General features: G+C 38.8%; 2 protein-coding genes across 6 annotated transcripts; both read left to right on the top strand.

The window, feature by feature from the left end:
* Window positions 1–477: 477 nt before the first annotated feature.
* Window positions 478–25,475, top strand: LOC307042294 (receptor-type tyrosine-protein phosphatase epsilon-like). 5 transcript variants are annotated; one of them, XM_079686104.1, is made up of 21 exons: window positions 478–715; window positions 7,554–7,793; window positions 13,492–13,563; window positions 14,279–14,387; window positions 14,865–14,938; window positions 15,381–15,517; window positions 15,667–15,757; window positions 15,905–15,981; window positions 16,061–16,097; window positions 16,204–16,301; window positions 16,928–17,047; window positions 18,052–18,212; window positions 19,962–20,097; window positions 20,293–20,442; window positions 20,973–21,066; window positions 21,426–21,502; window positions 21,641–21,775; window positions 22,007–22,132; window positions 22,292–22,443; window positions 23,443–23,578; window positions 23,706–25,475. In XM_079686104.1, exons 3-21 carry the CDS (start codon window positions 13,497–13,499, stop codon window positions 23,778–23,780), a joined length of 2,052 nt encoding a protein of 683 aa, XP_079542230.1. In that variant the 5' UTR covers window positions 478–715; window positions 7,554–7,793; window positions 13,492–13,496; the 3' UTR covers window positions 23,781–25,475. The 5 variants fall into 5 exon arrangements, with proteins under 5 accessions (XP_079542230.1, XP_079542229.1, XP_079542231.1 ...); XM_079686103.1 differs by having other exon boundaries at window positions 18,049–18,212; XM_079686105.1 differs by having other exon boundaries at window positions 479–715; window positions 14,291–14,387; window positions 18,049–18,212.
* Window positions 25,476–25,903: 428 nt separating this feature from the next.
* gnrh3 (gonadotropin-releasing hormone 3) lies at window positions 25,904–26,766 on the top strand. The gene is made up of 3 exons (XM_079686641.1): window positions 25,904–26,069; window positions 26,221–26,301; window positions 26,622–26,766. The coding sequence occupies exons 1-3, from the start codon at window positions 25,932–25,934 to the stop codon at window positions 26,673–26,675; spliced, it is 273 nt and encodes a 90-aa protein (XP_079542767.1). The 5' UTR covers window positions 25,904–25,931; the 3' UTR covers window positions 26,676–26,766.
* The last annotated feature ends 235 nt before the right edge of the window (window positions 26,767–27,001 follow it).

Below are 27,001 nucleotides of genomic sequence, written 5' to 3'. Positions count from 1 at the left end.
GCTGTAGTACTTTGTGTCCATAGCCTATGCTCTAAAAGTAGTAAAACCATTAGCCATACATTATTATTTTACTCCAAAGGTATTCAATTTAATTGTGTGATGTATTCTACTGACCTAAGGAACTAACAAGATGATTTATAGAGCTCATGACAACTTAAATAAAAAATACAAAAACAAAAGCCTGTTTGTCAACAAATAAGTTTGTAACATCATGAACAAATACCATAAAGTTTGATAAGGTCAATGTGAAGTTGTAATGCAAACCCCAGAGGGACAGTCCAGGAATGTAAAGCCTATTGAACAAACACATGCTAAAATGTCACCATGTATCATCAGGAAGGAGAACAAACTGAGCTTTTTTTATGCACAGGTCTGCCCTATATCGTGGAGTGATGCAGGAATGTGAGGGATGCTGAGTGTCCACCTGATCCACTCTCTGCCCAGGGGAGGGTCTCCATGCTCCGCTCCTCTCGCCGGCTGCCATAACAAGCTCCGCACAGACAGGAGGGGGAAGCGCATCCTCGGAGAGATCTGCTGGAAATATGACCATCAGGGGAACCTAAACGCGTTATTCGTCTCCGGTCACATGATTCGACAACTTGATGTTTTTGTGCTGTCATCCTAAGGACATAGCAGGAGAGGCAAGCAGGGAAGACACCAGCCGACATCAGGAGCCGCTGCGCCGTGTGAGGCGAGGTCACCGCAGAGTACTACGGTAAGAGGGGGAAAAAAACAGCTCTTTAAACCAGCCGGGCTACTTTCCATTTGCGTGTTTTTGCGCAAACACCGGCTGTTTTCTGTGTGTCTTTTATCTCGTTTTCTTAAACCTCTCCCCGGTGCTCAGTGTAGCTGCGGTGTATTAGCCTCCGTGCATTTATCTTAATTAGTCCACACTGCATTACGCTACAAGCAGAAAATGCTGTAGCTGCTATAGCATTCCTCAACACACAACATGCACTACAGTAAATATGGGTTAGTGGAGCAAATCCACACGCCCTGTGACCACAGGATGCCCCATGAGAACATTTTCGCCTGTACAAATGTTTTTTTTTACATTAATTGTGGTGTCATCTGAAAAATGTGTTATTTTGGATCGAAATTGCGAGCAGATTTTATAGGGAAGGGGCGCACTCGATATGCAGCATCTTCACTGGTCTAGACAGAAAACGCTAGGGGGCGAGTACACGTAGTACACATGTAGACAGGCCTACGCTGCATACTAAACATTCACACTGGACACTGTATTTTACACACTATAGTTTGTTTTCTTGTATAGATATAATAATGTGCCAGTTTATTTTATTTTGAAGCAAGGGCATATCCAGGTCAAATGTCTGATTTCAAAATAAAATATACATCCTTATCTCAGACAAGCTCAGTCTCTCTCAATTCTACATTTCTTTGTGGCACTATGACAATGACTGGCCAATACATCTGGAACACAACATTAATGGGACAATAAGATGTCATAATTGTTGCAGTAGCCTATAGGAAACTGGTGGAAATGCCATGTGTTCACATGATATGAATTATAAATGTCCCTCACTCACCATAACCTCATTCACAACAACTTCCATTCCATCCCTAATTAAATGGCCTCAAAACGCTGATGTTAATTTGAGAATTTCTTCAGTTTTCTCATCTGTGGTCTGAATATTGGGACACATGGCCCACATCTCTTTCTCCTTGGGAATACATGAGCTATAGTTAGACACATGCTAGTTTGAGGTTTCATTTCTTGATGCTGCCTTTTTAAATATCCTAAAATGAGAATAACCCTGTGTTGAAATCATCCACAATGGTGTCATTGAGCATAGCCGTGAACATGAATGAAAACAGGACATTGATATAACAACATCCTGTGTAGAAAGACATGAGTCATTGCCGAGTCAACATGATGCATTTCTTTTACATAATATGTGGTTCATCTGCTTGAGGGTAATTCAGTGGTTGCCATAGATGCTCTATCAGATGACAGTCATAAAACCTTATTCAATGCTTCACTGGTGTCCTCTTGTATGAGGTGAGTGTTGAACACCTGGTCCGAAAGAAGAATGGTTAAAGATTTATGTGTGATTTAAATGATGCCCTCTCAACTGCAGTATCTTCATTTTCAGTCATGGAAAGTCCTTTTTCCATCCTTGTTTTTCTGTACTCATTGGTTTTATTACGCATCTCCACATTCATAATCAGTTTAGTATGCAATGGAAATGTGATTGGTTTGTTGTATACAGTAGATTATTTCACAGATTAAGTCGTTTTTGTAAATGTTTTGCTTATTGCTGAACTATTTTAACTGGAAATGACTTGTAAAATGTGGGAAGTCAAGTAACTTTATACAGACTGATTCATGTTTTAACCGTTCTTAATCATGCCTGGCATATTCAGCCATGTGGGCTAATAAAAGGTTAATTAACCATATACATGTTGCATTAGGTGTCTTGTTAATTATCCTTCATAATCTGCTAAACTGAACTGTCTGACTTTTGTCTAAGTGGCCTTCTTTCTCTGCTGTTGACACCCTTGTAATAGTTTGTCATTGAAACAAGTGGAATGGCCTTGTAGATGCTGATTATTATTAACTGTATGGACTCTCTGCATATGTAGAGTAGAGTGCTTCACATAACCTTGTGAAGCACCTCAGTACATTTTTTGATTAAACTGCACTCTTGATTATGATGAAGTGTGTTCTGCTGTGTTATGTTTGCAACTTGATGTAAACCAGGGATACTCTTCAAATGTACATCCATACATTTTATGAGAAACAACACGCTCCACTGCATCATCACAACCCTATTTAAAAAGGTGCATTATGCCACCCACTCAAGACTTGATTATCATCTTATTAATACAGCATCTGTTTAGAGGCCAGTGTTTTATAAATTAACCTTGACTTGAGGTGTGACTTGCTGTGGGAAGAGGAAGTACTCATGTTGTCACTCCGTCTGATCATGAGGTGTGAAAGAGTCAGAGAATAAAGCTGCTGGGTCCAATTTGAGCCTTAAAAATAGTTTAAAATATCACAAATAACATTGTATTTATACCATGTAGTCAAGTAAAACATAATCATCAGACTGGACTGCTGTAACACAGTTTGATTCACAGTTCTTGCATCTTCTATTCACTTATGCTGGACTCTAGTGAAAGGAGCACACGTGTCCCTCTTGGCTAAGCTGCAGCAGAACGAATGGTGGAGCTGTAATTGTGATAATCATTATCTCGTGTCCCTGGATTCACCTACGCTGTGTCCCAGAAGTGTCATTTTCTCAAACTTGAGGCTGGAGATTACTCTACTCATCATCTAATATGAATGCATAAAAATAATATTCTTTAGCTATTTCCCCCGGTGATGGCCACTTATTTCTAAGTGTGGGGGTTCGATGCTCAGGCTCTGATGTGCTCATTCATTTTAGGGGAACATTTCATCTCAAACAAATCTCCATAAACATCTCCAGGTGATTTCTAACAGACCATTCTTTTGTTTTCATTTGATGAAATCCTTTGATTAAATATTCAAATAAGGCATTATCTAGTGTTAACTGTTGGTGAATTAAAGAGATAGCTATACACCCAAATGGCCACCTAAATGTTTATTTTGGATCTTTTTCTCTAGTGTTGTGAAATTGGCAGATTTCATGAACATTAAGACATGTCTTTTAATGGTTTATTTCCGAAAAGACACGATTGTTTCATAGTTTTGTATTGTATGTCTTTATTGTCTACTGTAAAAAGCAGCATTAGTTCTCCAGGCACGTTTTCAGTAGGCAACCTCAAAAATTGAATTGACTAATGATACTCAGTCACCACAATCTGAATTTGTGCACATGTGTGAAATCAAATTTAGCAGCCTGACTGACAAACCGCAGTCTCTGCTTGCTCTCCATGTTGAGCATCATACAATGAAGGTTCCTGCATGCATCTGAGCTCTCTGCAAACCCTCAGTAGTTTCCCTCATTTTATATAAAACTATGGATTCATCATCTCAGGAAAATCATGTGCGCCTTCGGGGCAGAAGCCATCAATATTGAATTATGTGTCAGGAAGGCAGTATTTGAATAGCATGAATAGCTATTCATTACACTCATTCATTATTAAAGTTGTTTGAATAGCGTCATCAGATATAGGATTTTTAAATATTTTGACCAAGCAAATAACGATTAAAATAATAATCTCAAAAGAGTACAATAGTTATATCGAATCCATTATTAGATATTATGTAGAGACAACTTTACCCTGCAGCAGCGCTTAGCTACAGTACTTAGTGTTGTCTGTTTTGGTATTAATTAATGATTGAACCACAGAGTGCTGGGTGATGACTGCACTCCCATAAAACTTTAATGGCCTGCATGTTTCCCCTCTTAGTCAATGGGCAGAGTGGCACAGAAAGGAAGCTCTTGTGCTTGCAGTAATCGTAAGCCGCGAGAATGTCTCCTTATTCTTTTGACTGCATGTGTGATGCAGAAAGGGAACAATAATCCGTCTGAAAAGATGAAGATGGCTTTATAAAGTCTCCCAAATGACTTGTGCAAGTGAAATGCAGTATGAATAACTTAGCATATTATATACATTTTTTATACCCATTATCATTTAGCCGAGGCTTCTTAACATTAATGATTCTATATTACCATAGCAAAAGGCCTAGCCTAATTATTTTAAGCATGATGTAACTTGAGTGTAGCGCATAACCTACAGTATTGTATCTATTATTAAAATTGTCTTACCGCTGCTCGATAACTAAACTTTTCTAAAAACCATCTGAATATAAACTAGGGAGTTCAACTTGGGAGCAGAAATGTGTTCAAATTCAGAGGACAGACCCATTTCTGCCTGGTTACTCTGTGATTCATTTTTGATTGACAGATTTAGTGATGAGATTTATGTTTTTAGGTCAGGTCAAAGGTCGCATTAGCTGTTTCCTGACAGTTTTTCCTTCGTATATGTTTTAAGCATGACCTTGTTGTATCATTGTACATTCACTAGATCCACATATAGAATCAATTCACTGGAGATTTCTCTGCTGGATGAATCAGAGAAATTGGTGCCATACCATCCCTGTTTTGAAACATGTTACCTTGAAGAAAACCTTCATTAATTTCATGTCAGTGTGAATTACTAACAGAGGGAGAGCTACATGGCCTCTGAAAACCCTTATATAACATCTTATGTGGTTAAGGAGGAGCCAGGAAAAAGTACTGATGGACTTTCTATAATAGATTAATAACATTATGGAAGATGAACAAACAAAAAAGTCAGGATTACTTTACTGGATTAGTTTGGATCTTTCTGTTCTGTATCTTAAAGGTCACCTATTATGCAATGTCTTTATACATAAATATGTGTCCCCTCTGTGTAAAGAGATTCTGAAAGTTTTAGGAAAAAATATTCGCTCACTTTTTGTAATAAACATATTTTATATAAAAACCTGTCTGAAAATGAGCTGATCAGATTTTGGCCACTTTATGATGTCATAACGGTTTTTTGGCTTGTGTAACCATTAGCCAATCACCAACCGAGGTAACACCCCCACCTTATCACCTGAATCTCCTCCTAGAGCACCATTGTGTTTTTTTTAACCAAATATCTCTCAGAGGGGCGTGGGGAGGGGCTCCTTATTTTCATCTAAAGTAACAGACAGAGAATCTGCACTTTTGAAACAGGGCTGAAACAGAGGGGTTTATGGGATGCTACAATGTATGATCTGTTTGGTATTTTGAGCCAAACACTTCAGAGACATGTTTTGTATATATCTGAGACCTATAATATATTGATGGAAAACAGTATGATAGGGGACCTTTAAGTCGTTGTAAAGCAGTGAAACAAAAATGTGCTTCTTTTGGTTGTTAGTGTTTTCCACTGAATGACTTGATGGTTGAATTTCCCATTCAAATGTAAAGATAGCATAGAGATTTAAAATGTATCCAAAAGGTTTTCTTATTACACACACACACACACACACACACACACACACACACACACACACACACACACACACACACACACACACACACACACACACACACACACCCCCACACACACACCCCCCCCCCCACACACACACACACACACACACACACACACACACACACACACACACACACACACACACACACACACACACACACACACACACACACACACACACACCTTCACACAAGAAAATTATAAGAAAATCGTCCATCCATTAAGTGTAGTGATTATCAGTATTCAGGTTTCTTTTCCCACACTGCTAAAACACCATTATTCAGACAACATTTTTTTGAAAATATATGTTATTAATAGAATCAATCTCTATTATTTGCCAGATAACTGAACTTTGATAAAAGCTGAGAATTTCCCATGTCAAAGGATACCAAACAAAGTTTATGAAAACATTGATGTAGGTCCATAAATCAAGCCTTAATGAAGATGCGCCAGTGTTTGTGAGAGTTTATTTTTGGAAATGGGCGACTAAATTCCTAAGCTCATCAGTAACAGCTGTCACTCACACTATCGACATATGATAAAAAGATTTTGCTAGATTTTGCACACACCTTGATTGTATTTGTCACCTATTCTCACAATCTGCATGTGTTTCTAACAATGACGTTTAAGAGCTTCTAAAGTCTCATTTATAAGAGATCTATTGACCAGGTTTAGTCCTCAGGATAAAGTTGGTGCTTTTAATGTCGAACAGGTTTATGTTCAAATGCCAAACACTTTGCAACATTTGGAAAAGTTGAGCAGAGCTACTACAGCACTTGTGAAAAGAGGTGTTTTAAAACATTGTTCATTCATTCTCCTCACCCAGACTGAGACTGAGTGGGCCGTCCTGCTGGGTTTAGTGACTAATTCACCTCTTCTCCTCTGCTTTCAGCCTCTCTGCGTCACAGCGGCCAAGTGTTAACAATATGGCTTTGTGTCTCACACCTGTGGGCAGAGGGACTCGGAGAGTAGGAGTGAGGGGCAAGAGGGGCACGCTTTTTTTCTCAGACTCGAGCACTGCAATAGAATAACATCACTGTACAGTCAAATTCATGTAGAGATTTGCCATTGCGTGTAGCTTTAATTGGACTAAATTGTCTGTGAACATCACTCTCTTAATCAATGTGATTATATTTGAAGGTTATATTGTTAGAAGCAAGTTGTATTTGTGTGAAAACTCCTCATGTGTACCACGGACACTGTTTGGGAAGACTAATTTGGGGATCATTAGATTTGCATGGTTGGAGATAAATAGCTTGTTGTTATTTTTGCTTTGCGACAGTGGTTTCAGGGAATTGCAACAAAGGGTGTTGAAGTAAACAGTACACTAACATTAGCCATTTACATCCTCACCCATTTGATTAAATGCAGTACCTAGTCATTCTCACAGACATACTGTGCACAGATGCAAACTCCCACTCATTTCCCATCTGTTTGTTGTGTAATCATGCGTCTTAGGGGTATTTTTGCCCTGGCCTCAAATAGGGTTTCAAAGAAGGCCTGCCTCTTTTATTTCTTGAGAATATATAATAAAGAAGACATTTGGGTTAGGTTAACATTTCTAACTATTGTCTTTTGCTTTCATTTCCCAGGTTCCCCTGTGATTTGATCCCAATCTAAAGCTCTCACAAGGGCCTCAGGCTCCACCACTGACCTCACTGAGTCATCTTTCATCCGGTACTATCATCAATATCTCGGAGAGGATGTGAGTAGGAGAAGGACTGAGGGTAGGAGACCTCAATAAGTCCGACCAAGACAGGAAGTGGGATCACATGGCTGCTATGGACTGACGGGTCAACTGATACCAGATCACACTGGCTTTGCTTGGAAGTGTAAGTCTTTTATTAATCCATCTGACCAACGAACAGGTCAATTACGCTTCAGGGAATCAATTGTAATTCTATCCATTAATGGGAAATAATCTAATAATTACAGTGTCTCCTTTCTAGATTGATTCTTTTGACCTTAACAATGCAGCAGAAGGTGATCGGAGACATGTAAACAAGATTGAGATAGCGATACAGTAGCAGTCCTAGTATAGGGTATAAGGTTTTGTGAGGATTTGTAGCGAAATTAGTTTTTTTTTATGTGTATTTTGAAAGGAAATCATGTTGCAAAGCCTCAGAGTGAACTGCATTTAAAGATATATCAGCGATGTACCGCTTCATCCTTTTTACTGCCTCTGTGTACCAAGTATGTCTTCCATTGTAGCTGTTATCTCCCAACCCAGAATCCATCTCCTCTCCCCTCTCCTCTCCCCTCTCCTCTCCCCTCTCCTCTCGTCTCATCTCCTCTATCATCTCTCCACTCCTTCATGCTGCCACACTACCCTGACATGTGTTTGTGCTCTCGTCCCATCGTTTCCTTGGCACTTGACAATGGCTGTTTCTGGTTTTCCTTTCTTTGTTGCCCTGCCTTTGTTTCCACTCTCCCTGGAAACTAAAAAAAAATCTTATTGTGTACAAGACATGCCATCTATTCTTCGCCAAGCACACAATATGGGTCTGTCTTTGGGCCTGTATTGATTTGTGAAGAAACTAAAACATTAGATGTCATCATTAGATATCAATTGTATATATTTGTGTATTAGTTCCCCTGTGAACAGAACATTATTAACCTTTTTATAATGCAAAATACCTTCCTGCAATACTAATGACACCTATATTTTTTAGCAGGGTTTTTATGCCTCATTACACATTTGTAGTCAAGCAAACCTCAAAATATCGCTCTGATAGTTCCAGATTAGAAACCATAGTTCAGTAGCCATCACGTCTGGCAAATATCCATGAATGTCCTTTCTACAATGTGGAACACATTGAATTATTTAGAAATCATATATTTTTCAAGGGAATGGAGGTTTCAATTGCTGTAAGCTTTTAGCAGGGTCAGATCAGTGAAGCTCCTTTTTGTTTACATATCGTGCGGCGTTTTCCATAGCCTACAGTACTGTGGTGCATTCCAATTAATATAAATGTAATGTTAGAGTGTCATGTGGTGATGCAGTAGTGCATCATTTAGTAAAGTGGATAAACAATGTTGGTCTGTCTGTCGGTCGATTCACCACTTTAATCCAGACTGAAACATTGAACTATGTTATGCATTGCCATGACCTATTTTACTGACATGAATGTAGACCTACTGTAGGGATTCATTATAATACATTTGGTGTCTATCATCAAGTCAATATTTTAATGTATCCAAAATCTGATTATGATCAGATATTTGCTAAATAAAAGCCTTATTTTTAACTTGCTATTTCAAGCAGTCTATAATGCTAAGCCAATAGGAAATACTGTTAACTGTACATTTTACCAGCTACAAATGATTGTCATTGTGACAATATTAGCATGCTGGCTGAAGTTAGCATTTAGCTGTGCCTGAATTTAGCCTCAGCGTGGCTGTAGACACCAGTCTTGCTTCATTGCACTTTGCTGAGCATCCTGTTAAACTGTGTATAAAAGTTATTGCACGTAAAACTATTTTCCAAACGTTCACAACAAACTATTCATATATTTTAGATGACATTAAGCGGTTGACTTTGCTTATTGCTCGATCTGGTTTTATAGACCCTTTGCATACTCATAACTGTTCAATATAAAACCCATTTTGATTTCAATAGATAGCTTTCCAGGGTGTACCCAGCCTCCCAGTGCATGATGGGATAAACTACATGCATTATTACCCTAAGGTATGGATAATGGATAGATTGTAAATGTAAAAGCAGATTAAAGCAGGTAGGGATTATCTGTAGGGTTGAGTTAGATTTAAATGTAATGATATGCCAACAGAGCAAATGCATTTATATGTGTAACATAAACTAAATTGAAATTCTTAGTGAGATTAATAAAGTTTACATCATTATTATAATTAAAAGTAACCAACTGATTTAGTGCTGGTGTCTTTTAATGGTGCCCAGTAGTAATGTAAAACATGCATGATTGGTAGTGTTTGCAATTTTTTCTGATTTGTAGATTGTAAGACTGCCATTAAAAATGTCCATAATAATTGACAGCTGTTTCCCATTGGCACCTCATTGCAGCGCTACAGTAAACTTGTAAAAATTGCATTTTACATGTTTAATCCACATGCTTTTAGCAAAACAATCGTAAAGGATAATTGCAGGGAAAACTTTCATTTTTATTCCTGGCTGCAAAGCTCAAATAGATTCCCCACAAACACATGGCTGGAGGTCAGCATAAAATCATATTGTTATGCTTTAGGTATTTATAATCTGCTTAAGTGTTCTCAGAAACACATTTCTGAATTCAACTGATTTTCATGGAATTGGAAAATAAAACTCTGTTTATATCGGTAAGGTTACATTTGTAAATACAGTCATTTTAAAACAGAATGGGGAAAAACTGTTGAAACTGGTTGGAAATAGATAACACATCGTCTTCCCCAGCAGTTTGCTTTGAATTAATGATAAACTTGAGTGAACCCGCTGCAGGCAAAAGGAGAATTCATATTTCTGTGGTTGGTGTTTTTTATTTTTGATGGTTTGGGAGCCAAGGTGAGGACGATGTGGAAGTGAAGCAGAAACATTTTAGTGTGCCTCGAAATGTGAGAGACGTATAGTATATAGTATATAGTATATAGTATATATTAACTATTTATTATTTTTCACTTGGGTTTTTTTAAGTTTATCTAGCTGTCTCACATTTAATGCACTGTCATGCTTATCTTCATGTTATCTCTCTTCACAAAATCAAAGCGGATCAATGTTGAATGATTCATATTAAGGTTCAGCCGCCCTGTGATGCATTTTAAATGTTAGCATTGCATCATGCATGGATTCCTTCTGCTCTCCCAACTCAACTGAAGCAGTATAATTTAATAGCCTGCAAACATGTATGTCAAGCAGGTGCATGAGGTTGAAGGTATCACCTTGCTGTTAGTCTTTCATTAAACAGACAGAGGCAGGGATCTGGAATAAATGATGAAATAGCTGGGATGGCGAGGCCAATTATACCAAAGCGTGTTTTTCCTCGTTTAAAATGGGTCTCTCCAGCAAATCCCCTTTTCAAATGAGGGTCACATGATGTCATATGCTAATTAAGATATATAAATAGTGCATTGTAAATGGCATTAGTCAATGTCATAATGAGTCATGACAAGTTCTTTAAAGATAAATGCAGATTGAAACAGGAATATGAAGAAATGTACATCATTAATTCTCAGAGAAAGTTTAAGTAATATCCTGTCAGTCGCCATGACTTTATTGAATTCTCATTAAAGTCTTGTTTACATGATAAATATCAGGCCCTTTAAGGCTAAACTGAAGATATAAAAATTGTGTTTGTAATCAAGGACTACATTTTCGAAGCCTTGAATGAAGGAGAACGATGAGCATCTTTGTAGGACCTATAATCACCATGTTTTACTAAATGCTTTAATGAGCAACACAAAAACCCTTGTTCCTTTTGGTCTGAAAAAGAAGTGAGATATGTATGTTATCATTTGGCCAAATCTTTTTTATAAAGTGACTCACACAGTGCATCCTATAGATAAACTAATAAATGACCGCTCATAAGACACCTTATATTTCTTCCTCTTCTTAGTGTTCTCTCAATGTGTGTCATCAATCCCCTCTGTTGGCCAGAGGGCCACACTGCAACACATAATGATTCATCACATAGGACTCAATTCTATTCCATTTTTCTTTTAACTGGAAAATATTTGATCTAGATTTGACTCATCATTTCTTCATTTAATGGAATCATTTAAAGTGACAGTGCATTTAACATGTCTTTATATGCCCCTTCTGTTCTTTCATTTCCTGGCTTGGCTTTTTGCTGTATATACTGAAGCTGCCAGGAGATGACAGATATCCTGCGACCTGCGCACTGACCCGTACACCCAGCATGCCTTGCTGCATAGAGCTGTAGGATGGCTCTGTGTGAGTGAATGTGACTTGCCCAGTGGGGTAGAGTGGGGAACAGGTGCCAACACTGTCAGCTTGTTAACACTGGCTTCTCCAGCAGAGTGCGGCACATATGCAACACATAGCCTTTGGCTGTGGGACGTATGTGCAGGCATGCACACATCTCTGAAGTGAGAAATGGCGGTGTGTGTGTCTGTTATTTGCACGCAGCGATGATTCTGGGACATTAAATGGGTGTTAGGGGAATTTGATATGTTTGTCCAGTGATTATTATTAAAGAAATACAGATCTGACTGCACTGAGAAGATTAAATACGTGAAATATAGCAGTTTTGTGCAGATGGTACGTGTGTAATCTTGTCAGCATCCTGTATGCTGTACTGTTTATAACAGCAGAGAGACTGTATAATGTGCAAAACACAAAGCCCCTAATTTGTTGTCCAATTATACTTTTATAAGTTTTGGCATACATTTGTTTTTGAGCACATTGTTAGAGCGTTATCATGTGGCTCCGTTTTCTACATAAGCCTGGGAAGATACAGTTATGTGAAGCCCCCCTAGGGTTATGCGGAAGAAATTCTCTCAAACATCACAAATTAGGCCCCTAGATGACCCATTTCTAGAATAACTAAATTGACACAATGAATTATTCCATGCTGTCTTGTGGCCTCTATAACGAGAAGGGGACTTGGTACAGAGGATAAATTAGGACACTGAGTTCTTGCTTCTCTCATTTATTCCATCAAAGCCATTTAGGCAGATTTGCCCCGTTTGCCCAATTTATTCTATGATTTCTTACCCTCTCATTATAACAATGGGGGAGAAAAGAGGAAAATGGATGTGAGTTTGAAGAAATTGGCTTCTACAACTTGGAAATAATAAGACGCAAGGATAACGTGTCAAAATCTATTTAATTCCGGTGTAGTTGTGAGTAACTTGATATATACTTTTCATTTTGGAAAGACACTCGCAGAGCTCTTCCCAAAATAAATCTCAAATAGCTCCCAGCCATGAAGCAAAAAGGGAAAAGTGAGAATGTGGTTTAGAATATAATGATGGTTCAGGGACAAAGAGGGAGAGTGACTGAGGTATAAAAAGAGAAGCTGCAGTAGAAGAGGAAACAAGGAAGATCACACCTAAATGGTGTCCTCCACATTTCAAATCATTGATGAACAGTGTCTTATTGTGACCATGCAGGATGCTTTCCCAGGCTGAACGGTGCTGTACATCAAAGACAACGCTGCAAAATGAGATGGCTTCTAACAAATACTACATTGAGCTCAACTCAAGTGTCAAATCCACAGTCTACAGGGGATATGGTTACTGTCACCTGAGGGTTAAAGCCTCCTCTCCGGTTTGATGTCTGAATATTAGGCTATTTGATATGCTGCAGCTCTTTCAAGTCAGCCTGGCAGGACCAGACTGCCAGCAGATTTCCCACAAGGACTGTAACTGCTCAGCAGAGAGACAGACATCACTCTCCAGCCGCATCAAAGCCAGCAGCTCTCCTCTCTGCCCTCTGCATCTTACTCACAGCTGCAGAGGCTTTTCGTAGAGATGTGGCGCCTTCTAGTGGGAGGTGGAAAGAATTACAATGTTGAATCTGATTTTATGTTTCAAGTGACTGTGGTTCTTTTTCATCCACAGTGACAATGGTGTTGTTCCTGATTGGGATCTCTATTGCTGTGAATAATTCATCTCATGAGAATCAAACTGCAGGTAACTGTAGAAATGTGTTTGTCTTTTTCTTTGCATTCATACAACACATGGAAAGGATCAGATATTAAAGAGAGACTTCAGTATGTACTTTAAGAAGAATACATAACATTTTTATTCTGCATACATATACAAAGCTAATTTATTAGCATTAATATGGCTCATTTAAATACACAGGAAAACTGCTGATACCGCCTTACTTGGTCTAGTGTGACCAGTTCCGTATGGTACGGTAATACATTTTGGCAAACTGAATTATTGGAGTGCAATTAAAATTAAAAAGTCAGTTTGCTGACTCTTTGCTACTCATTCTGCTGTGACACTACATTTTACTTGATAACAGTATCCTTTCACATGTGGTTACAGTGGTCACCATTCAGTACAATTACAAAGTATTGCTTCAAAGGAATAGTTTCCAATTCTGGGAAATCCACTGATTTGCTTTCTTGCAAAGACTGAGATGAATTTTTTTTATAAATAGATAACCGCAAGTTACAGTAGCTTAGCAAGGAGATTGGAAACAGGGGACACGGTTAGCCTTACTGCGTAGGGAGAACATCTACTTCTCAGCACCTCTAGATCTCACAAAAATAAAAATGCTTCAAATTGAATGTACAGATAGCAAGAAAAAAACAGTATATGCACTTCCCATCAAACGTATCCTTTGCATATCAACAAGTTTACATTGTCTTTCATTAAAAGTATACTGACGACTTAGTGTTCTATCCAGAAAACCCCACCCACCAGGGGGCTCATGTGCTGCCCTCGACACTCATCATATCCCTGCTTCTTATCGTGGTTGTCCTGCTGACTATCTACTGTCTCAGGTGAGTAAAGAAACATTCAGATCTGGCTATTTTAGTTTGGAGTTAGTCTGTGCCTTCTCTCCTCTCTCTCTCTGTCTCTGTCCCTTTAAGCGTGTGTATGTGTGTGAGAGTGTGTCGGGTTAAAACTTCAGGACGGGGGTGGTTGGGGAACATGCGGTGAGCATTGGCTTATGGGTAAACAGCTGCTTCTCAAGTAAGCCAGCAAACAACAACAGCTAGGTCAGGTCGGGTCAGACTCATTCACTGATCAGCCGGCTCAGAGCTCTTTTCCTGACGGAGACATGAGGAGGAACAGCTTTGCCTCTCTGACGTGGTTGATATTGGTTTTAGTATTTGTTGTTTGCTTATTTTATGTCCTCACCAGCTATGTTCTAGTAATTGGGGTTCACTTGTTTTTGCTTTCCTAATAGAGATGTCTGCCCTTTATCTTCTCTGAGGCTTTTTCTTTCCCTGCTTCTCTCTGTGTGATTACTACAGGTTCAAAAACCACAGGAAAGCTCTCGTTACCTCGGTGGACAAAAAAATACCAAATGGCTTCTTGGAGGAACAAGGTAACATTGTGTTGTACTCAATATAACCACCAAGTGCTTTAAAATATAATACAGCCTTTTACTTTTTATTTCTTTTTAGTTTTAAGTGTAGCTTTACATTCTTTATGGACTCGGAAAGTTTTACGATCTGAAGTCCAAGGAAGCTGGAAAGGTCTTGGAAGGCCCTTGGCTTTCCCAGCACGTAGGGAGTCATATAAACTTTCACTTCAAGTAGAAAGTTCATAAATTAGGGGAAAGGCCAAATTCTGAGTTAAGACAGTTCCTTGCAGCAGCAGCAGCGGCACCATGTTTATGACCGGAGAAATCATTTCTGTCATGTACCCACAAAAGTAGGAAATCTTAATGGCCATCAGGCTTGTTTTTGCAGGTGCTATGAGAGCTTGTAATGTTCTCTGTTGGGAAACATTAGCTGTATGACTGCCATATATTCCCTAAAACACAGGAGAGCAGACAGTGGTCCTCCTTCCCAGATCCCCCTCGCCCTCCAAGAGGTACTTCCCCATCCCTCTGGACTCGCTGGAGGAGGAGTACCGGATACGCTCGGCAGACGACGGCAAGCTCTTCAGAGAGGAGTTCAATGTGAGTTTGTGTGGTCTGACTAAGATCTTTGTCCTGCAAGCACAGAACAAATACAGAAAAATAGTAATAAAATGTTATGTTGGTAGGCTGTCGACCCCCGGCTTTATTTTGATCTCATGAGTATTGGGGGGGGGGTTCTTTCTTTATAGTCGCTGCCATGTTACTACCACCACGGGTCTTTCGAGGAGGCGAGCCGAGAGCACAACAGAGAGAAAAACAGATACCCAAACATTTTACCATGTGAGTGTCAGGATGTATTCTGCAGCACACAATATTAATGTAACCTTTAGACTGCAGTTTTATTGATCTCTAAATCGTAGGGTGATGTGGGCTGAATGAAAAATAAGCCCATTATTTACAGGATCTTTTTTCTTCTCTCTTCCACAGATGATCATTCAAGAGTGCTGTTGAGTCATCTTGATGGACATCTGTGTTCAGACTACATAAATGCATCCTACATAGATGTGAGTCTTAGTAGCAATTAAGCGTGTAATATGGAAGATTCTTGACACATTTTCATTAATACCATGTCCATTCACACAGGGTTTTAAAGAGAAGAACAGATTCATTGCAGCTCAAGGTACATTTTTCAGTTTGCTTGAGTTTTTAATGAATGTTGAGCATGCAAGCATTCGAGTTGTAACCATTTGCAGCTTATTTGAATACTTTTCTTGACGTTGCTTCAGGCCCAAAGCTTGAGACGCTGGCCGACTTCTGGCGGATGATATGGGAGCAGAAAACAGCAACTATAGTAATGCTGACGAATCTGAAAGAAAGGAAAGAGGTCTGTCTAAAAGTATTCTTCCTCGGCAATGCACTTTTCTAATTTTAAATAGGGTGTGTATAGATTTAACCTATACAATCGATATGGCTTCAATTCACCATTAATGAAACCCTTTTATATTCACATGACCCAAAGTCATGGGCATCATTTATTTGACCCCTTTTCCAACTGAGGATCCATACAAAGTGTCACCCAGCAGATTACTTAGCATCGCATTAAATTTAGCCTCAAAGGGATGATCAATTGAGAGCTCAACTGCGGGTTTGATAGGGCAGAATGGAGGCAATGGGGATCAATGACGGAATAATTGTTGATAAGATCCTAAGAGGCTCCATGATAATTAGTCTGAGATTGTAGTTAATGAGTTGAAACGTCAGTGTGAAGATCGTATTGACTGACAGAGTCGCACAAAGTCCTTGTGATTGCCTTTGGATTGGATTGGGAGAAATACGTCAAATACACATTTCTGTACGCACACCAATAAGATACACAACATACGCTGATCTCCAACCATTTGAGTTAAGTAAGTTACAATGAAAATACCGTTTTTTTTTCCTTTTTATGGTGTATATTTTTCTTATAGTTATTAAAGACTGACCTCTTTCTTGTTCTTATTATGTTACCAGGACAAATGTTATCAGTATTGGCCAGAGAAAGGCTGCTGGATGTACGGGAACATCAGAGTGGCGATGGAGGACGTCACTGTACTGGTGGACTACACCATTAGAAAGTTCTGTGTTCAATATGTAAGTCAAATGTGTGGATCTCCATATCAGTATGTATATCATTTTGAAAAAGCTAATTTTTAACATGAAATCCCCTTTTTGTATTATTGTTAAACAGAACAGTGTGTCTCAGTTAGCAGTATGGACTCCAGCTGATTTCACAGCACGTCAGCAAAAAAAGTGATTATACTGTGCAGCAGAAATAATGACACAATAACACAATAAAAACAACCAAAGGTTAAGCTAAATGATGCCTTTATTTAGACATACACATGCTATTAAAATAATAGTGTGCTTTTTCAATATTGTTCTTAATATACTCCTTAATTGCTATAAAAAAAACCTATCATCATAATAGCTAGATTCTTATTAAAAATTAAACTTGAAACAAAGCTACATTGAGATGGTGTAGTTCCCCATGGAGACATTTTAGTAAACTATTATGAGATGCAAAATATAATAAATACATGGAAAATGGAAACAAATTAAAGGATATTAAAGGGTGTATGTTATGGGCCCAGCATGAAAGTGTAGGTGTATTTAACATACAGTAAACACTACAAATGTCTCATCTTTAGAGGTTCATACAGCACTCTCAGTGTCTGTAGTTCTCTCCGTGTGTTTTTGATGCTGCTATCTCAGCCAAGCCTTCAGATTGCAAAATTCACTTTGTTCCCTTTCCATTTGAAGCCGGAGAAGTGCAGATATCCTCTCTGACTCTGTGAAAACTGTGACTGTGTGCAGCACGAGCTGGCACACTGAGAGCTTTTACATCCTCTGAACACAGAGCATGAAGTTGTGTTCTCTTGAGAGAGCATTCATGAGTAGGAGAGCGAGGCAGAAGCACACCAGTACACATGTTTAATAATTGTATTCCGTCACAAGTAGCGAAATGACAAAAGGAGACGAATGATTCAGTACATTTGAGGGTAATTTTCCAGTAGGTAGCATAGTATATTTGACTGATGTGTGTCTGCACAGTGAACATGCTTCATGCTCAGCTTTGTTTCTGTGCTTCGCAGCAGGGCAGCGACGGCCCCCGAGCTCCGCGCCTCGTCACCCAGCTCCACTTCACCAGCTGGCCAGACTTCGGGGTGCCGTTCTCGCCCATCGGCATGCTGAAATTCCTCAAGAAGGTCAAGACTGTCAATCCAACGTATGCTGGACCCATTGTTGTGCACTGCAGGTAAAATGTGTTGTAAAACAAAAGCCAGAAAGCAATATATGACAATAATCAATCAGCTAAGGTTTTTATCGAGCACATTTTATACAGCAGGCGTGGACCCCATGTGCTTAAAAGAAAAAATAGAAATAGGCGCAGATCATCTCTGACAAAAACATATATAATATAAAGAAATATGAGTCAACAAGGTATTACAATAAAAACATAGACAAAGTTAGGAAGGAATTTTCACATTATTATAATCGGAATGAATACTGATTCTAAAATAAGGATCTTAGCAATAGCCCTACACTTTAAACTTAACTAAAACTTGGTGAAATAAAAGTTTCTTAATCCGCTTTTAAGTTTAAGTTGACAGCAGAACTTTTTTCCTGTAATAGAAAGTTCAAGTTGTACCATAAGGAGTGAATTTAGATGATTTATTCTCTCTATAGGAAAGAGACCTTTGTTCTAAGCGAGGAACAAAAATGTAATTAAATAAAGTGAAGAGAAGTTAATAAAAAGAGCTGCTTTGTTTCATTAAAAGAGACAAGAAAATACTTTGCGAATAATGAATTTCTCTATTTGCAAGAAAATCTATTCGCAAAACTGAAATTTGGTATGTGAAAAAATCAACAGTTCTTAAAACCTTCAACACAGACCTCTTGGGATATTTCCTGTCTTTTTAGCTACAGTATAAAACACTAAAGATATACTTCTTTTGTATTTGTATCATGTTAGGTTTGGTAATGTTAGAGCGGAATTCAACTGTAGATCAAGTTTATAAAAACTGAATAGAAGCATAAATAAATATATACTGAAGAGTGCATATGTTATGTTTGCCCGGCCAATCAGTGCAAAGCCTCACAAAAGAAATCAGCAGCTCAGAGAGCAACTGCAGCAACAGGTGCTGGGGGAGAGGGCCTGTTGTTCTTGAATGGGGCCCATTGAGGAGCCCCTCGCCCGCTGTGGACGGCAGCTCTGCTCCCCGCGGAGCCGTCTGCTCAAACGACCTCAGTAAATCTATTAGGAGTGTGCTTCAGAGGTGAAGCACTTTTACACATGCTCATGCTCCAGGCTGTCCACAATTGACGTCTATGTTAAGAGAACAGGGATAGCTTGGCAATATATTAGAAGAAAGCAGAAGCATTTTTATATTTCTATATAGTTATGTTGTGTTGTCAGTAGTTATATACAGAATAGTTTGATCATAATGTTGATATCGAGGTTCTAAATTCACCGTCAAATTGTTCTATTTAGTTTTTTCCATTGTTTTATTTCTTTTCGAACCAGTTATTTATTTATAGTTAATCTTTTTCAAAATACACGTCGTTATCTTAATTTGTTGTTTAGTTTGTTATTTCTGGTGTTAAGCCTTTTCCAAAAGTTTGCTTTCCTACTTCCTAACACTCACACCAAAGTTAGTTTTATTAAAGAAAAGATGACTTGACAAAAAAAAGATCAACTTGATTTGTCCAATTAATCACTTTATATAAATTGAGGATTTTACTTTCAGGAATTTACATTTTAAGTACGGTTATAATGTCATAAAATTTGATTTTTGCCTTCATTCAAAAACCCTAATAGAAGCTTAAAATAAAAGTAGAAATACATTTGTTTCAACCATTCGGTACATGTAATGTTCCTCTGTTGCTAAGGTTCTATGTGTGCTATACAGAAACAATATTGTTTCAAGTTCTTATCCGACACATTTTCCTTCATAGCTTCACTTTTGTCCAACCTTGTGCCTTCCCCTTGTTTGTGTTTCCTCAGTGCCGGGGTGGGGAGGACTGGGACGTTCATTGTCATTGACAGTATGATCGACATGATGCACATGGAACAGAGGCTGGATGTCTTCGGCTCTGTGAGCAGAATACGAGAGCAGCGCTGTCAGCTCATCCAGACAGATGTAAGTGTTGACCCTCTCCGGCCTGTGGTACCCGGACTGACAGCTCCACTCTCTCTCTAGTGTTGGAGGCACAAACAAGAGAGGACACAGAAAAGCAACCTCCTCTATGATACATGAAAATAGTAAAAAATAGTTTGGCAAACTGAAGCTACTTCTTCCACCTTTTTCCTTGACTTCCTCTGTGTTCCCCCTCAGATGCAGTACTCCTTTATCTACCAGGCTCTGCTGGAGTACTACCTGTATGGAGACACGGAGCTGGATGTGTGCTCTCTGGAGGGCCATCTGCAGAGGCTTCACAACACCAGGGCTCCCCACGACAGGCTGGGCCTGGAGGAGGAGTTCAGGGTAGGATGACAGAGGCTCACTCTCAGACATTTCAGTCAGTAATGAATCGTCCCCATCACCCTGCGCCCTGCATGGGTAAAACTTGCCCAGGGTGCCCCCCTTAGCGGTACTAACATAGATAACAATGCTTTGTATCAACTAATACTTTATAAGAATCCCCATATCTGCCACAAAGGATTTAATATAACGTGGTGAAATATTCACATTTTTGTTCTCACAGTTCCGTACACTCTTACTGAAATGATTCCCTTAATCCTCTTCTTCTTCTTCGTCTTCTTCTTCTTCTTCTTCTTCTTCTTCTTCTTCTTCTTCTTCTTCTTCTTCTTCTTCTTCTTCTTCTTCTTCTTCTTCTTCTTCTTCTTCTTCTTCTTCTTCTTTTTTCTTCATATCTGAAAATACAAAATGCTTTTGTCCAGCTTCTGTGTTTTTAAAACTGTCCGAGTCATCATATTCATAAGCGTTGAGCTGCCCTGCACTGATGAAGAACAAACCTTTCATCATGTCAATCTGCTCCTGCTTTCTCCTGACAGAAACTGACCAACGTCCGCATAATGAAGGAGAACATGAGAACTGGAAACCTTCCCGCCAACATGAAGAAGAACCGTGTGCTTCAGATCATTCCTTGTAAGGACTGCTCTGATAATAATCCATAATACATCACATCCCAGTAACATCAAAGTGCCACACTGCTGGTTATTTTTATAGATATACACAGATATCCAGCTAATCAGGATGACTATGATCAATGGCATTTAACTACAGCTTGTATCTTGACTGAAAAGTGAGAGTAGAGTGGGAAAGGGAAATTGTGGTTACAACTTCTTTTACAGTGAAATCTGATATTAGCTCTGGCACATTTGGCTTTAATAACACAGCAACATTTGAACTTAGCTCTGTTATTTTTTCCATCAGCCTTTTCAAACTTTTATTTTATTAAGAATCACTTGTGGAAAGTTTTTATTTTTCCTTTTTTTCTTGTGCAGATGATTTCAACCGAGTAATGCTGTCAGTGAAGAGAGGACAGGAGTTCACCGACTACATCAATGCCTCCTTTATTGATGTAAGCACTCCCTCTCATCCTCCTGTATAGATTTCCCATAGAAGTATATATAAAGCTCATTGTTGCCTTTAAAAACAATGCAAAATATTATGTTTGCTGCACTCTCAAGTGTTGTTTACCGGATGATCTGCCCTCCAGGGCTACAGGCAGAAGGACTATTTTATCGCAACCCAGGGCCCACTGTCTCACACAGTGGAGGACTTCTGGAGGATGGTGTGGGAGTGGAGGTGTCATTCAATCGTTATGCTCACCGAACTCAAAGAGAGGGAGCAGGTACAGTACGCTGCTCCTGCAAAAGTACAGCCTGGAAAGTGGAGTTGCACATTTAGAAAATCTCTTATTTCATTGCATTATTCTACCTATTTCTTATTCCTGACAGCCTGTGTATGTATTTAATAGTTTTATATTGCTCTTGTGGTGCACACTGAAAACACAGAAAAAAGAATAGGACATTAATCAGTCAAATGAAGCCTGATCGTATTTCCATCTGACCTTCTCCACCAGGAAAAGTGTTTCCAGTATTGGCCATCAGAGGGCAGTGTAACATTTGGAGATTATACTGTGGAGCTGACTGCAGACACACAGTGTGAAACCTTCACTCTCAAAGACATGGTGCTCACCTACAGACCAGTGCGTAACGTTTTATTCTAACATTTAAAAGCTGAATTTCAATTCCCCTATATGCCTCCCCGTCTACTTTATTCTATCAGTTTAAAATGCATGAAATGTCATTATATCTAGCATCTTTAGCTGCATTAAAATAACAGAGAAAGCACTCTATCTCACCAGGAAAAGAAGTCGCAACACGTCCGACACTTCCACTTCCATGGATGGCCTGAGATCGGAATACCGGCTGAAGGAAGAGGGATGATTGACATTATTGCCGCTGTACAGAGGCAGCAGCAGCAGTCTGGAAACCGTCCCATAATTGTGCATTGCAGGTGCGGAAATTCAGTTCTGATCATTTTGCAGCATGTGTATCTGTAGATGAACATTTTTACAGACATGGTATAAATGTTTCTGTCCGCCCGTGCTTTTTATTTCAACCCTTTTTCTTTTATCACCTGAATCTTTTAGAGGGATATTGGAAGGAATTACATTTGTACAGATACATTTTTCTCTCAAACGCCTGTTACGATAAATTGTACAGTTTGCCTCAGTAGACCTGGTGTTCTATGCCTAAACCACTTATGTGATCCCTTATAAAGACTTAGCTGTGAAAGCTTTGATCAGAACCTAGCTTCAGGTGAAGTGATTCTAAAGCAGCACACCCCTGTGGGATTGATCCAATCCACTGATTCACAGTCAATTAAAACCTCTCAAAGTGAAATCTCCTCTGACTCCCACTATGATTAATCTGATAAGATGAGCTAACGACAGGAAATGGTGTCATCACTCTCTTCTATTCCTTCATCACCACTTGTCTAAGAAGGGCTTTTTAAAGCTTTTTCTCTGCCCCTGGGAAACGGGGCTAACCCGATGCAATCCCCAAAGTCTCTCTACACTTCGCTTCCGAATCACACATCACTCTCACACTCGCTCCCCGTCTCTCTGTGTCTTCCTCTCTCCATCCCACCATCCTTGTAAACATTGACTCAGTCAAACACTGAGCTTCCAAACTGATTAGTGTTAGCGTTTGGATTAGCCTTTCTTTAAGTGGGGATGATTATTAGGACTATAACACAAAGGTCACCTTTTCTCTTGCAAACTTTTTAATTCAAATGGGAAAAAAAGCTTCTGCTGCAAGGATTACAAGAGATTCATTGCAGCATTCTTTGTAAGAAATGTAGAAGTAGTGAGAATGTGAAATATTCTTCTTCTGAGCTTTATTTTTCTAAATTATCTGTAGTTCTTCTGCAGCAAGGCAACCCATTTTCAAGGCCGTCCAGTGTGTGCAGAATGTGATGTGGTTGCTAATGTTTTTGTCCTTCATGTTTCAGCGCTGGAGCGGGTCGGACCGGTACCTTCATTGCCCTCAGTAACATTCTGGAGAGGGTGAAGGCTGAGGGCCTGCTGGACGTTTTCCAGACCGTCAAGAGTTTACGCATGAAGAGACCACACATGGTCCAGACTGTGGTGAGTAAAAGAGATCCTATCAAACCCACTGTGCAGAATCTGTCAGCTTATTCACATTTGTGTTGTTTGGAACTATTTCTGCATGTTTACGCAAAGTGACACTATTTTATTCTGCTTTTTCTTCCAGGAGCAATATGACTACTGCTACAGAGTGGTTCAGGATTTTGTCGACATTTTCTCAGACTACGCCAATTTTAAATAATACCTGTGAAATTAATGTAGGCATTTCCCTTCCCTGAATGTTGTTTTCTAAAGCAAGCTCTTTTTACACTTTGCACTTGATTACAGATCTAAACAATAATTGTAACATACTGTAATATAATGGAAAACATCTGTACTCCAGGAGAGTATGCCTCTGTCAGGAATGCTTGATCGTCAGGCTTCCAGTGTAAAATATGGTAATTATGGTGGTTTATGGTACGGTTGGGTTCTTCGATATGTATGTTCTGCTTCAGTTTTATGTTGCATATGTTGCAACAGTGTGAGGGTCAATAAAGGAAACATTCAAAGATTGTATTTCACTTAATCTGAAGATATTGTATACTGTATATATTGTATGTATTGCTAATTACCTAATTGCATCTCATCTGTTGTGGAAAACATGCATTTTATTTTATTTCTGCTTAATTTGTCGCTGGCCACAATGCCTGTTTTTAACATTAGTGTTGTTTGATTGCTATGAGGGGAATACATTGTGTGTTTGATAAGTATGGTAAATATAATTACTGCTTTTGCTAAAATAATGTCTTGTGTGACATGTGTGAATACGATTTATAATCTACTTTGAGCTCAAACAAAAACACAAGACTCAAGATACATTTCATTCTGTTAGACGCTGCACATTTTCTCACTTCTGTCTATGAATAACTAAACAGCTGCTGCCTGTTGCAATTTTATTCAACTTCACCAACTTTCTTGGGTTGCCCGTGGCAATATTACTTAGTGGATCGGTGCCTGACGCTGCAAAATGCAATTAGCCCACATTGGAACAGGCAGAAAAAAATGGATTACAACATCCCAACGTATCTTTCTACGTACGTAATGTTTTACAGCCAATCATGACATCCTTCCTTTTTTATACACATTTACATTTCCACTTTACATTAAGCCATATTGATTAGAGAGACATTTCTAATCATGCAAAACTTGTCACCAAGTGACGCAATTTTAATACAAACAAGCCAGATGCTTTTTGTTTTATTAGACACACTTTTAAAAATGCATTGTTTTCAAATAATGGTTTACTGTATGAATCATGAATTTCTTTATTTGTACAAACACTTCTCAGAATATTATAAGGAAAATCAAATGTACCATAGCTTAAGTTAAAGTGTGAAAGATATGAAGAAAAACAGTACATTTGAGTTGTATTGAATTAAGAGATGTAGTTGAACCTTGTCTGGACAAGTATAATGAAAGAGCCAGTGTAGAGCTATAATAGGAAGTATGCATGCACAGGCATTATGAAATGTTTTGAGTGGTAGTACGTTTGGTATTAAAGGAAACCCCAACATTGCTGCTAAATCAGAAGCATATATTTTTGCAAGGCTTCTGCTTACTTCTTTATAAAACAGTAAGCTTGGTTTGGGTGAACAACTTTCTACTGTTTATACATGAAACACTAATCATTTTTGTTTATTTACTGTACATAATGTATCGTTGTGATTATTATTCATCACCAATGTTAACTGCATTGTTAACTTCATTGTATTAAATGTCCAAGCTGAAAGAACAGGAAATAGGGGCAATGACAGTGAGGCCTTGCAGCTGATGAAACATAAATGCATGGGCATCTTGTTTCAGTGATGTTTCTGCCTTTTTGAATCTGTATGGATACTATTTGTTTGATAAAAGCTGATTCCAATAAATTATAGATGGAGAGAAATGCCAGATTTCATCCGAATGTTGTCTTTTCATCTGCCCCATACACAGATGCGTTCGATACAAACACAATGATGTTTCTGATATATATTTCATGCTTTCTGAACCATCATGGTGACGCCAGCATATTGGAGCACTTAGCCAGGTCCATTAGCAGTATTTTGTGTTCCATTAGTCGGTAAATGTGTCACACCTGCGGAGAGGGGGATTATAATCCTGACGGCGTCTCCTACAACACCTATAAAAATCCCCCTCTGGCTAATGCGCCACATGCAAACAAAGCCAATACAGAGGTGAGTCAATCCACAATGAAGTGTGTTCAATGTTTATCAAGTTAGACTCGCTCCTCTTGGTAATTACTGTCTGAAGTACTCTTTGCTAATGTTGGTCATTGCTTTGTAACCCCCGGTCTGAGAGAAGCGGCTGTGACATTATTGTTTTTATTACTAATGTGTGTCCCTCTGCAGCTGTAATGGAAGCGAGCAGCAGAGTGATGGTGCAGGTGTTGATGTTGGCGTTGGTGGTGCAGGTCACCCTGTCCCAGCACTGGTCCTATGGGTGGCTACCAGGTGGAAAGAGGAGTGTGGGAGAGCTGGAGGCGACCATCAGGGTGAGTGGTTTTTAATGTGGATGAGTCTAACAGTTTTAGCAAATGTGGTGTCTTGAAGGGAAAATCTCTAAAATGTTTCAGTTTAGCTTCTTTTTTGTAAATGTTCTTTTGGATTCAGATTTCTAACCCACCTTGGTTTCATTGTGTTCAGATGATGGGTACAGGAGGAGTGGTGTCTCTTCCCGATGAGGCGAGTGCCCAGACCCAAGAGAGGCTTCGACCATACAATGTAGTAAGTGCTTATTATACATAATTTATCACCAATGTCTACTTCAATTGTACAATATTAATGTACAGTACACCACTGTGGGCCATTGTGTTCCCAAGCAGCAATGACAATATACAAACTGCTCCAAAGACTGTTTTTATTTCCCCCTTTTTGCTTGAGTGAAAATGTGAATGCCTAATTTTATGTTATTGAATGATGGCGGATGTGATACGTATTTCCTTGTTTGCTATCCTATGTACAAATGAAGATTGAAGCATTTTTTGAATTAAATATTTAAGCAGCAGATGAAACCGTTAACTGTGATTTAATTTCAACCTCTTCAGATGAATGACGATTACAGTCATTTTGACCGAAAGAGAAAGTTCCCTAATAATTGAAGAGCTACAAAAAAAAAGAGAGAAGAGAAACACGGACTGTATTTGCATCTTCATCAACACCGGTGAAGGATCGCAGGAGACTGACTTTAAAAAAAACATATTGCACAGATCAATTGAAATCTATGTCTGTAAGATTTACATTTAAAATTGTAATAAAGATTTTGGACTCTGATGAAATGATCAAATCTTTTTTATTTAGTTACATTGTAATCTAACACTGTATATCTGGTCATAAGAACTGAAATGATGCTATTGAAATATAAAATGCAATTAAAAAAAGAGCTTTTTAATAGATTAAATTGCCTTTGTAAAGCAGGCACGACCGA

This window comes from Notothenia rossii (assembly GCF_949606895.1).
Source record: "Notothenia rossii genome assembly, chromosome: 6".
In the NCBI taxonomy this organism is placed as follows: Eukaryota; Metazoa; Chordata; class Actinopteri; order Perciformes; family Nototheniidae; genus Notothenia; species Notothenia rossii.
This window is presented reverse-complemented; position numbering and strand designations above follow the sequence as displayed.

Excerpts from the sequence above, each read along its gene's own strand:
- LOC307042294 (XM_079686103.1), top strand. The coding sequence starts at position 13,497 with ATGGTGTTGTTCCTGATTGGGATCTCTATTGCTGTGAATAATTCATCT. Across the intron at positions 13,564-14,278 it reads TCATGAGAATCAAACTGCAG|TGTTCTATCCAGAAAACCCC; the intron begins GTAACTGTAGAA and ends CTGACGACTTAG. Across the intron at positions 21,067-21,425 it reads TGTGCTTCAGATCATTCCTT|ATGATTTCAACCGAGTAATG; the intron begins GTAAGGACTGCT and ends TTTCTTGTGCAG.
- gnrh3 (XM_079686641.1), top strand. The coding sequence starts at position 25,932 with ATGGAAGCGAGCAGCAGAGTGATGGTGCAGGTGTTGATGTTGGCGTTG. Across the intron at positions 26,070-26,220 it reads AGCTGGAGGCGACCATCAGG|ATGATGGGTACAGGAGGAGT; the intron begins GTGAGTGGTTTT and ends CATTGTGTTCAG. Across the intron at positions 26,302-26,621 it reads GGCTTCGACCATACAATGTA|ATGAATGACGATTACAGTCA; the intron begins GTAAGTGCTTAT and ends CAACCTCTTCAG.